This window comes from Malus domestica, chromosome 14 (genome assembly GCF_042453785.1).
Source record: "Malus domestica chromosome 14, GDT2T_hap1".
NCBI lineage: Eukaryota > Viridiplantae > Streptophyta > Magnoliopsida > Rosales > Rosaceae > Malus > Malus domestica.
This window is the reverse complement of record NC_091674.1, coordinates 10,026,436-10,039,702: the sequence shown is the minus strand read 5'-3', so window position 1 is coordinate 10,039,702 and position 13,267 is coordinate 10,026,436. Positions and strand designations below refer to the sequence as shown.

General features: G+C 35.8%; 1 protein-coding gene and 1 long non-coding RNA gene across 2 annotated transcripts; both read right to left on the bottom strand.

Annotated features, from left to right (window-relative positions):
* Positions 1–786: 786 nt before the first annotated feature.
* LOC103415051 (triacylglycerol lipase SDP1-like) lies at positions 787–5,794 on the bottom strand. The gene is made up of 4 exons (XM_070812481.1): positions 3,702–5,794; positions 3,013–3,337; positions 2,313–2,456; positions 787–2,030 (listed from the first exon to the last, which is right to left on the bottom strand). Exons 1-4 carry the CDS (start codon positions 4,802–4,804, stop codon positions 1,032–1,034), a joined length of 2,571 nt encoding a protein of 856 aa, XP_070668582.1. The 5' UTR covers positions 4,805–5,794; the 3' UTR covers positions 787–1,031.
* Positions 5,795–10,226: 4,432 nt separating this feature from the next.
* Positions 10,227–12,570, bottom strand: LOC139191448 (uncharacterized). Its single transcript, XR_011575505.1, has 3 exons — positions 11,899–12,570; positions 10,937–11,068; positions 10,227–10,755 (listed from the first exon to the last, which is right to left on the bottom strand). It is a non-coding gene; the product is annotated as an uncharacterized lncRNA (long non-coding RNA).
* Positions 12,571–13,267: the final 697 nt, after the last annotated feature.

The following is a 13,267-nucleotide window of genomic DNA, read 5'->3' as shown; positions in this document are numbered from 1 at the left end:
TAGATACCACAAAATTTTATATTATACTTAATGAAAGTATAAATAAACTCCAAGTGTTAGTGGATCTATCATTTTGATGGGATATTCATTCTACGAAACTAATTTCAACGATCCAACCGTCAAACTTGTTTGTATATGCTTCGAGATTGCATACACCAAAAATTGTAAAAAACAAGCATTCAAAGATCAAGTAACGAGACAAAACTTTTCAACGGTTATAAACAAAAAATTTCCCCATGATGATCAAGCGAAAGTTCCAATACAATTTCCCCATGATGATCGATGAAAATTGAGGATTTTGTAAAAGGAATAACATGCAAACTTTGAGTTCCATTGGCAAGGTTTAAACTTTTGAGAAAGGCTTCACAACCTTGAAAACAAAAACTCCTTCATTTTGCATATCCTTGCACATTTAATATTTTGTAATAAACTAGTAGCGTATGAATGTTTTTTTTTATTAGGCTCTTATTTTCGAGTGTAAATGTAGTAATTAAACGACAAATGTGTTTTAATATTCTGAAGTAATATTTATGTGGCAATGTGTGGTTTGTGCAAATTTAGGAAAAAAAAAATTTTTAACGGGTCATAACGGGTCGGGGCATTTTAACTGTTGGGTAAAGTGACCCAACCTGTTAAGATAACAGGTGTGACACGACACGACCCGTTAAGATAACAATTGTTACACGAAAATGACACGAACACAACAGACACGACCCGTTTGCCAGACCTAATATTGATATTAAATCTACGGATGAGCGACCATGAGAATATTTCTATAACTTCCTATTGCACAGAGAGTATTCCTTTTTTCATTCATTGATCCATATGAATCACAATCGTGTACAAACTTGTGTAAGCAAGTAATTTACAGAGTCATGGGCTACATGTATGCAGAGCTCAAGATCAATTTCTTTTACTAATTACTGCAGAAGCAAATGAGTGCAACGCTGAAACGTAAGCTTCAAGCAACTACATTATTTATTTTGGATCGAATTGTCGAATAAAATACGTAAGCAGAACGTACCTTCAAATTAGCCATCCACAGTGCTCTGATGATTACAATCTTCTTCCTTAGGTTGATCCGTTGACAGGCAATCGGGTTCCGTTTCATTTAAGAAGGCTGCGGAAGTGATATCGGCATCATCATCTTCATATGCAGACCTAGCGTCCATGTCATTTTCCAGAACGTCAAGTTGCACACATTCAGCTTCTTCACTCCCGTAATTTTCCCCGTCATTACTACTCCTACTTGACAATGTTTCTTTCTTCACAACATTAAATACAATCCCATTATGTATCCTTTCAGGCTGCAACAGATCACCTTCAGTCACCGTGATGCTAGAACCATTTGCTGAAACCATGCTTCCAAACTCCCTCTTACCAAATTTTATGCTTTCAGGACTTCTTTCAGGTGTTGTATCTCTCGGGCTTTGATAGTAATGATTATTGCCTCCCATCTGAAGCGTCATTGAGTTAGGATTAGTCAGCACACTTCTGTTCAATTCAGCATCAATGTCCAAATCTTGGACAAAGTCGATGAGTTTATTTGCTGATGTTGTCCTCATCAAGGGTCCACCAGATCTTGTCCAGGAATTAAAATCAATGCTCTCGCATTCACTGTCACTTCCATCATGTATATTACGGTGGGTTTGAAAGCTTTTACCAGAATGAACTCCACTGGTAGATGCGCCAACACCATGATGAAATGAGGAACCACCATCTCCAATGAGGTCTTCTTCAAGGGAACCACTTGAATTCTCTCGAGCAATGCAATTCCAAGACGGAATTCTTCTGGATGCACTGAATTTGTTTGTACTAGCTAGGCCATGAGAAGAAGAAGAAGCCGCAGCTCTTTCTGCACTCCTTTTGAGTCTACGCATGTGGTTGAGAATTACAACACACTCATCAAGAGCAAGCTCAATGCCACAGTTTGCTTTTATGGCCGAGAGCTTCTCCCAAGTGCACCTTCTACCTTGGTTGGCTGCCTTTTGAAGCTCAATATGTGTTGGGTTTTGTATAATTTTAGAGTACTGGTAAATATGTCAGAAAAACAAAACGCTAGTTAGTCTCCATCAAGGATTATTAAAAATGATCCAGATGATTAAAGAAAATAGAAAGATATCTTCAAAATAGTCCCTAACAAAATTTGGTAAAGTTGACTGTGATCAATCTTCAATTTAGTTATCAAATACTTCAACGGAAGTTTTAGAAAGAACTTTAAGTATGGTTCCATGGAAACAACGAGCACCTAATTCAGTAGTTAATGCCTAGCCGATACTCTGACCATCATAATCATTATTTTCTCCGCGTACCTGAGCAAGTGTAGCTGGCATAACAACAGTAACGTCACCCTCCCAATCTTGAGCGAACAGCTTGGCAAGTCCACCTAATGGAAAACCAAGTTCCAGGATCTGATTACATCTATGCTTCACCTCCATTTCAGCAAGATGAGCAAGCTACATAGTTAAATACTAAAATGGATTAATATTCATCTCATCAGAATGTCAACGTAACAAAATCATGTAACAGACTGAAAAGAATCCAAAGAATATATTACAACCAATGCACAAATGATAAGAAATTCTAGCTTAATGTTCCTACACTGTCAATAAGGTGCTTGCTAATTAACCAAGATGACAGACTAATTCAATTGATCAAGAATGCTTTTTGCAAAGCCATCGGACAAGTCCGTAAAGATGTGGCCTGAAGCTTAGTTCAAAACAAATAATTCTTAAGCCAGTACAAATCTAACCACATCTTGGTGACGCATCCAGGGTTTTTGCATCAGCTGTTATCCCAACTGAGGATTACCTTTTTTTTTTCGGCTTGCTACTGAGGATACCTTTAGTGCTAGATGATCGTACAACATTTCATTGCATGTTGACAAGCATAAGCCATTTCATATTCCTAATTATCAAAAAAAAAAAAAAAAAAGACAGCGAGAGAAGCAAAAAAAATTGGATAAAATCATAAATGTCAAAAGGATCTGAATTGAGGTCCATCAAACAATACCTTAGCAGCAAAGTTTCCTCCACAAGCTCTCACAAATTCCTTTAGCCTCAACAATGGTGCAATATGAGGATTTGCCTGACTGACAATAAAATGATTAACGTTGAACAGTTCTTTCAGTTGCATCATAGGTAAATCTATCTCCAAGCTACCATCCCTCCACCTACGCACTGGCATCGACCCTTCCTCTGGACCCAAATTAAAAGGAGGATGATATGGAACAATCTCTCCACTTCTATCCTTTGCCATTAGTTCCTGAGCCTCAAAAAGGCCAGGAAAAGCACAAGAAGCTGTCACTGCACTCCATATGACAACATGAGGTGAAGGGCTGGTTTGGTATAGCTGTGCTTTGAAAAAAAGTTGCTGTGAGAATAAGCGGCTGTACTGTGAGAATAAGCGGCTGTGAAATAAATCAGCATAGTGTTTGGTAAACTTTTTTGTAAAAGTGCTTTTGGAAAAAAAAGTAGTCTAATAGTAGGTATTTTCATTAAAGAAGCACTGTAGCTCCGTGTGCTTTGAAAAAAAACCAGTTTTCCAAAGCTACAAATAGCAGCTTAAGCTTTTTCCTTTGATTTCAGCTTATTCTCACAGCAGCTTCCAAAATAAGCCCTTTTTTTCAGTTTACCAAACACCTAAAACCCTCACAGCTTTTTTTCATGGGTGCTTTTTTTTTAAGCACCTCACTCCCAAACTAGGTCGAAGTCAAGTAATTAAGGCATCTAGGTGGCTCATGCTTCCTCGGCGAGCAAACAGTTATCCCAAGAATTCGACCTGTCATGTCATAAGCTTCTTGAAACGTCAGGTTACTCGTTAGATGCCTTAGCATCATTTGTAACTGCCTGATCTCATGAACTGCCCCACGTGTCATGACCCTCTTGACAACTGTAAAAATCCCACCCATCTGATCAAAAAACTGCAATGAGTGCCAAGAATCCTCAAAAAAGCTCTGGAGCTCAGGCCAAGACCTAGTGGCAACAACAGAACACATAATGGATCCTACACTGGAACCAGCAATTATTCTCGGCAAAAGCTTATGTTCGACCAACGTTTTAACCACACCAACATGGAAAGACCCAAGAGAAGCGCCCCCACTCAAGAGCAAGGCAGTTCTCCCAAAAGCATGTCTAGTTTCATGCATGAAAGCCAGCTTTTCTTCCAACGAGAGCTCTTCTGAATCTGAATCACAAACCATTCTCAACTGAGTTGAGACCTCATGTATGTATTCCTTGATGAGTTTGGGAACATGAAGTTTCTCCTTGTGAAGCTCAGGGTTGCACATATTACCGAGATTTCTAACAAGATCTGCTCTCATGCAGAACATGATATCTCGGAGAGAACCCTCTTCACGACGGTGGTGGAGCTCTTGAAGCTTGTTCCTAACTACTTCTTCGTCATAAAGGTCTGATTCATTCATCTTCGGTGCCTCTTTATCAAGCATCCTAGCAGCATGAGCCCACTCCTCATAGGTCAATGCCGTTCTCATCATATTTCTCCAGAATTTCCTTCGATAAGCCATTTCCGCCTTGACTTTGACATTCGTATATCGTTTCAACAGAAAAGCAATGATTGTCACCATTGCCAATATCCCTTGAGGGTTTCGGGGATGCAACCATGAGAACATGGGAGCCAAAAAGTTCTTGAATCTATAGACGAGACTTAAACAGATACGAAATATTTGATGCCTCAAATGTGACATTGACTTGCAAAATAAAACCCTGAAAGCGATCGTCCGGCCAACAATGGTTGAAGGTCCAATAGGAAATGGTTCAACACTGGCCTCATTACTTATATCCATGTTTTTGGAGTCAGGAAATGTCTGTATGTCTCTATTTCTACGGCAACAAAGCTGAAGAGCTATAAAACCTACAGCAGATTATACAACTACAATACGGTTTTCGAGCTCTCAAGGTTTTCGAAAGAACGACAAATCAATCCTAGATGTATGAAGAACTAAAAAAACAAGTCCATGAGATATGATTCCAAATGTTCAACAAATAGATTTATCTAATGCTTCAACCTTTTAGCTCAAATGAAAGGAAAAACTAGTTGCAGATGAAATATTAGTTACCAACTTTCCAAGTCTTGAAGCTTTTCCAAATTCCAGAGAAATCTCCCAAATGCAACAAAAAGAGACAGAATTTGACCCCAAATTTTCCAGCAACCCCACCAACTCAACAGCTAGGTGGGTACTTTCCAAATCCTCTCCAACCAAAAGCCCTAAGAAACCCCCAGAATTTCAAATCCTTCAACTCCACCCAGAAAAACTTGATCAACAAGCAAAACAAAAACCAACTTCGCAAATCCTTCCACCTCAAATCCTCATGGCAATCAAATTAACAGACAAAAGGGTTTATCAGATCAGAACCCAAGTTTCTCAATTACCTCCAAAAACAACCCCAAGAAATTGAAACTCCAAACAACAACAGGTCCTTCAAATGGATTGGGATTGGATTATATTTGCTTAAAGTATTATTGGGAGTTGTGAGGAGGGGGAGAGAGAGAGAGACCCCTCCGGCTAGGGCCTCCGCCACCTATCCGACACAATTTTCTGTATGATGGAAGTTTCTAATTATAGTTCTATTTCCGGAAAGTTACCAAACAAAATGGAACGCCCAAAAAACTCAGATGAAACAAAAGAGTGTTCAAATTTTGGGATCTTCCGTTGCAAAAATTCTTTAGGTGCTTCAAAGCTGTGGCATCACATTACCACGCTTGACACCTCGCAACTATCTTTGAAAAAAGACTGTTTTTGTTTTTTTGTTTTTTTTTTTTAAACCCGGAATAATAGAATTTTAGGGGGTGTATTCATTTGGAATTTTGAGGGATTTTAATTCTTTTAATGAATTTAGAGGTATTCAATTAGGATTTTAAGTGATTCTCTGAAATTCAATGTGTATTCAATCAGAATTTTAAGATAATTTATTAAAATCCTTATAAATCCGGATGTATTCAATTGTAATTTCAAAGAAGTTTATAACATTTCAGGTGTATTCAATTAAAATTTGAATTTAAAGAATTTGGAAAAGTTGAGGAATTATAGGAAATTGGAGAGATTTTGTAGTGTATTTTAAGCATCCACAAATCTCACCTCTCCCTATAAGATTTTGAGAGAATTGAATTAAAATTTTACGTAGAATCTCTATAAATCAGTTAAACTCCATAAAAATTTATGAATTTATAAATCCATTAAAATCTCTCAAATTCTCAATTGAATAGCCCCCCTAAACTTGAAATACATAAGTAGAAATTTAATACCTAACTTCTGTGATATTGGATCTTATGTGAGAAAGTGGTTTTGCTTATCATCCTATTAATTAGAGTTAAAAGACTTAAGTATGTAGTCTGTAGGGGAGTTTTCTCATCTTCGTACGAGACTAATATAAACAAAGCCTTGTGTTGCTGCATTTTTAATATTAATTGATTTAATTTATTGTCATTCAGTACTACGGTCTGGTAATATTCATGTTCGCTTAGAATTGAGAGCTCTTAGGTTCGAATCTCATAGATGATGAATTCAATATCAAGTTAGACTGCCCATTGTGTAGCTTAGCCGAACTCTCCCTTATTATTCGTAGTGGAGATTATGAAGGAGTCTTTTTTTTTTTTTTTTTTAATTTTTTAATTTTTAATTTTATTTAAATAATAGTATCTACACAAAACGGGTGGATGAGTGGATTGCCCTATAATGGGCTTGCCATAGTAATGCGATTCAACTTCATCTTTGGCGAAAATCAAACTCAAAACCTTTCACTTATAAATGAAGAGGAATACCATTAGACTGTAGTACTAAGCAATGTTCTAAAAATCACCCTAGGAGCTCGGAGGTGGGGCCCCGCTCCGATTTTGGCCAAGACGTTTACAAAAAGCAGAGAGGATTAGGCGGTAGTCTAGGCGGGTTTTGCAATTTCGATTCGTCACCATCTGCAACCGATTCACCATCTGCAACTCACATCTACAACTCGCATTTGCAATTTCTGACTGCCTCAAACTTATTGTTATGCTTTATTGAGTGAAGATGGGTTATGCAGAAGATGGTTCTGAAGGTGGGTTCTGCACAAACCCCAGAGGACGAAGATGGGAGGGAAGGTGGTTTATGCAGAGACAGAATGAGAGAGGAGGATGAGAGTAGATTGCAAAGAGTGAGAGGAGAGAGACTTCACGATCTGCAGAGAGAATCTATTGTATTAAAGCTATTAGGCTATCTCCAACCGAGGGCTGGCCAGATGGCTCGTTTGAGCCCTCTGGCCCTCCAAGATTCCCCAAGATATTAATATTTTAATGAACAGTACATGGCCATATTTGCCTCCGTCTCCAACCGAGGGCCAGAGGGCCAAAGGGCTCGTTTTAGCCCTGTCACAAAAAACCGTCTCCAACCGAGGGCCAAAGGGCCATAGGGCCAAACACAATTTAAATTTAAAAACTACAATTTAATGTTGTATAAATGGCCTAGGAAGTTATACGAAAAAAATAGAATTGAAAAAAAATATGAAACAAAATTTGATTCATATGAAAAGAAAAAAAAAAGGGGAAAAAAAGAAGTTTACATTCATTAAAAAAAAAAAAAAAGAAGTTTAAATTCATTAAAAAAAAAAGAAAAAAAAAGAGGCCTAATAATACAACGGCTACTAGCCGTTATATTAAAAAACATTTCAAACTATTAGTGTCGGTTATAACCGACACTAATAGTAGAACTATTAAAAAAAAAAGAATATCTTTAATGCTGTCGGCTATAACCGACAGCAATAGGAAATCATTAAAAAAAAAATAGCTAGCCTAGGGCTGGCTGGCTGGCCGAAAGCAGCCATCCCTCCAGCCCTCCAGCCCTCTCCGATCCCGTGGGGCCCTCCCAGATTCCAGAGCCCTCTGGCCTAGCCCTCAGTTGGAGACGGTTTTAGAGCTATTTTCGGCCCTCTGGCCCTCTGGACCCTTCGGTTGGAGATGGCCTTAGATGGACAAGGATTAAAGAGTAAGAGGGTGAATCTCAATCTCCCATGCCAGGTAAAAGCAAAAATATTAAAAAAAAACTTATTAATTAACTATTTCTTTGGCCCAATTATCTAGAAAATTTAGCCGTTTGAGAGAAAAGTGAGGTGGGTGGGTGACGGTTATTGGTTTGTGGTTAGGATTTCTTTTATTAAAAGTCTTGTGAGGCCCAATAACAATTTAAAACTTTTGATCCTAGAAAATTTTTAAAATTTTACATAATACTCATATCTTATAATAAATATTTATTTATGTATTCTTTTATTTTTCATTTTATCTTTCTCAAATTCCCTATTAAAGTATGTTTTTTTTGTTGTAAAGATATACTTATTCATATATTATATAATAAATCCATATAAAAAATATAAATCTACCTAGCCCAGCTAGGCGCTAGACCCCAGCTCGTCGCCCGACTAGCGCCTAACGATTTTTATAACTTTGGTACTAAGTGACTTATGGATGAGTCTTTTACACCTTTTACTTTCTTATAACTTGTGTTACTCACCATTAACAAAGAGACCATTGAACTTTTGTGTTTATTACCCTATTAACAAAGAGACCATCTTAGAGCCAATAATTAGAAGCATTCTCTATCATTTGTTTCATCTATTATCTCACGAGCTATGCCTGTTGTGATATGCAATATAACCACGGATTGTACCCATGGTAAATTGAGATCTAACATCATATGCTAATGTCGTTGTCGATTACTAATTGACCACAACTAATGCCTGTTATAAATTATTGGGTTCTTTATATATAAACCCTTACAACTCTTATTTCCTAGATAAAAACCCACCTAGTTATAAATATCCAAATAAAACCCAAATTTAAAAATGACTGCCAAGTATAGAAGTAATTGACCTATAATTACAAAATATTTACAATTTGTACCACAATATTCAAAATAAAAATAAATAAATGTTATTACTCACCTTAATTACAATGAAAATATAATTATTGCACATATTATTATCCCAAACACACACATATATATGTTCCAATGTATATATTACTAGCATAAGCTCAATATATATATATATATATATGTATGTATGTATGTATGTATGTATGTATGTATGTATGTATGTATGTATAAATGTACCCATATGTAGTTTACCTATGTATATAATATTACTATACGTTCACACACACACACACACACACACACACACACACATATACATATACATATACATATACATGCACATTACTACATATATGATCAAACATATTAAACTAATTAATCTACCTATATTTAAATTTATGATGAGCAAATAACATATATTTTGTAGGTAAATTAATATTGAATCAAATAACATTCTTTTATTTCGTAGGTAATTTATTTTCCATGTATTATTACATATATTTGGCACATTTTATTATTATAAGATATATGTCCAAATAATAGGTAAATTAATCTTCAATAAAAAAATAATTGCTTTATTTTGTAAGTAAATTAATTTTGAATTAAATAACATTTCTTCATTATGTAGGTATTTTATTTTGTATGTATCATTATATATATTGGGCACATTTTATTATTATATGAACAAAGAATAGGTAAACTAGTATTGAATAAAATAATAACATTTTTTATGTAGGTATATTATTTTGCATATATTTGGGGTTGCTTTATTATGTAGGTAAATTATTTTGCATGAATTTTATGTATGTCAAGCATGCTTTTTTTGTTGTTATATGTATGCGTGTGTGTGTGTGTGTGTGTGTGTGTGAAATAATTTCCCTACATTTATACGTAAAATATAATTTTATTAAATTAACTAAGCATGTATTAATACATTTATTAGGAATATTTTATTGTTATTATATATTATGCAATGAATTTATTATTTTTTTTATTTTTTTAAAATCATTAATTTTCCCTTACAATTTGTATGGAATTAATTGTGTAAATCAAACATTCAAAGAGGGGTGTTTTGGGCATCAAAATTTTTTAAATGTGTAAAGTCAAATATAATTAAGGAATTTGCTGATGTGAAATCTAGTCAATGAGTTTTATTCCAGTAAAAAACTTATGTCGGGTTTTATGTGGAGAAACTTAAGTTTCAAGGACTAAAGTCATATTTTCAGTAAGTTATTTTCCAAAATTAAAAAAAAAATAAAACTATTTAACAAATATATATTAATACATATATATATATTTGTATTTATTTATTTTAGTACATAATAACCAACAAAATTACATATTTACTACAATATAATAACTACATAAAAATACTTGATAATATTATAAGATAATTTAAAAATACTTGAGTTTCCAAATGAATACATAAACAATGGAAGTCATAAAGTACTATCCATGTAGTGCCAAAGTACCATTTTCTAGTCTAAGTACGAACTAAAATTACTCTCCAACTCGGACGTACTTTGATGGCCAAGCAATTGTACTAGATATAGCATCCTCCAGGACACGAAATTCACTTGTAGGGCAATACGAAGATATATTCCACACTCTGACAATAGTTACCCAAACTTTCTAGCAATCAGGACCAAGCACCATGTGATGAACTTTCGCCTCAGAATTTGTTGATTCTATTTCTCTAGTTGAAGACATCAAGACAAGTTAAACAAAATCAGTTTCATACCTGGGGAGATGATTTGGAAACCTGGTAACTGGAATTGGGAACCTGTTTTACACCATTCTTAGTTCTTTGGAGATCTATTCCGCCTCCCTGAGATCTATAAAACCCCAAAATCTGACCCACATGGCGTGCATATTGTAATTGCCTCATCAGGGACCTAAAAAATAGCAGTAACGAAATAAGAAAGAGTAGAACAAGATTATTTTATTACTTACCAAAAGAACTGCAACAGTCATATCCTATATTGAAAGGTGCACATGGAGACATATAGAGCACTACCACGTTTATATCATTCTATTGAAACGAACAAAAGTGGAAGGAAGGCAAGGTAATATTACCCAATGATCTTTCTCCACATTTCGTGGTTTTATAATGTTCATTCAATCGGTTAATCCTTTCTTTCTCTCTGTAGACCGTTTGCTTGGCCTTACCGATTCTGTTGGCCTGATTCTTCCACACATTTCCTTAAGCTGAGTAACAAGGGGTAGGAACAATACATCACTAAAAATAATCAACATTCAAAATCTTTCTGATAAGGTTAAACAGTCATGTGGACATGAACATGAACCATATTATGCATCATTCAGATCTTCAATAAAAGCATATAATTTAATAAAGACATAACCATCCAATCATAATATCAACATAAACAAACAGTAAGTGTAAGATATATTCTAAATCACAACAACAAGACATTAAGATCACGAACAAATCAATATAAAATAGAGATGAACTAAATATATTGAACTTATCTGTAGAATACGAAAGACATGGCTCTTCTCGATGACAAAAAATGAGTTCACAAGGTTGTCTTCTCCTTCCAATACTCCAAAATATCCCTCTACTGTATGAATGGGTTTTAGTATTCTGAGGAATTCAATGTATGGAAGCAAGGACTTAACCTAGTATTTATATACCATTGGGGTTCCTTATTAGCCGGCCTATTAACAGCTACAAAAATCAAACCCTAACACTGATTGAGTCATGATTCTATATCTTTGTAGAGAAACCTATTAGATTTCTTTGAGGTTAATTGCAAAGGTTAAGACTCCGTAATCCTTATTTTACTAGATGTCGTTGAGAACTCAATAAACAAGTGGCTTACAACACAAGTAATCCAATACATCATTCATCGTCATTCACAACTATACAATAAGCTCATAGTTCTATTTTCAAAATAAGAGGGCCAAACAATGTGAAAATCCAATCACAGTAAACACAATAGAAACTAACAAGTTATATGCTTCTAATTAAAGTTAAGATTTTACTTATATAGAACACAGTATCTCCTTGTTCATACCTAGCAAAGGACATTCATAGTGCTCTGCCCTCCACTTTCAGCCAACAGCTTGACCCGAAACTTCTACACCCCACTTTCGCGTCCTCTTGCGTATCGGCCTTGGGTACTGCCCGGACGATCTTGTTCGAGCTCACCGGCGTGGTTTTCCCAGATGGGACACTGATCGACCTCCTGTAATCATCGAACAAAGTCGAACTTGACGACTTGGGTGCGGTGCTGCGAGCTCCATACAGCTCCACCTTCTCAACTCTGTAAGCATAAACACCGTCGACATACCCGCATCAAGACCTGCATTATATCGCTTCCCATATGGATCCCAATCCAAATCTGATCGGCTTTAGTTGTATCCCCCACACCTATCATTAAATAAGAGCCGTCGGAGCCACCGTTGTGATCGAATTTCCGAAAATTCTCGTATGGATTTTCATATACAGAACACATACATGAGCATATTGGAACAAGCTTTGGGATTTTTACCTTGCAGAAAAAGCCATGGACTTGGGTGCGCAGTCGACGGAAGGGAGGACGAGTTCGCGAGGAACTCGCCGGGTTTGCAATTAGAGATGGTTTTGTTTCTGATTCTGAAAAGGTGGAATTGGGCTCGGGTATGCATAGGTGGAGGCGTTTGGAAATTTCTGAAGAGGAAAGGCAGAGAAGCTGCTGAGAGAGAAATGAAAAGGAGGGAGAGCTAACGTACTCTCTTAGAAAATAGGGAGTTGAGATTTTGGGCGCCAAGCCAAAATTTTGACAACCCTCCAAATTTTTAATCTCCCGCCTCTTCCAAATGCTTTCAATTATGAACGATAAAAACATCCATCACGGGCTAAAGGTGTGGTGAATTCACAAAAGATGATGTGGTAGTTCAAAGTAACCACTACAAGCATATCTCGTGGTAATTATGATATTCTATTACGGATTTAAATGTCCGTTGTAGATTATTCGTTTTTAACAATAGGTCAAAATTTGACTGTGGTAGATTAATGTTATATACCACGAGTTAAACTTGGTTGTGATAATTGAATAGTTTTTACCACGAGCTATATATGCCCGTGATAGAATTGACATGGTAGATGAACTGTTTTGTTCTAGTTTGTGATGCATTGTGTGCGATTGTTTTATGTGTACTTAAAAGATTGTGATTAGCCTACACCAAGATGCAACAATATTACTCTTTGAATTGATCACTGAACTTAATATAGTGTCGGGTAGGAGTACAACTCCCTTGAATATATTACATACAAAAAACTATAAGATTGTATATGTAGACAGAGCCATGGAGATAACTTTTGTTGGTATGGATGAAGTCATACAACTCTCATAATTTTAAAATTCTGAAATAGTCCGTTTGCGAAAATGCCGAATTTGAGTT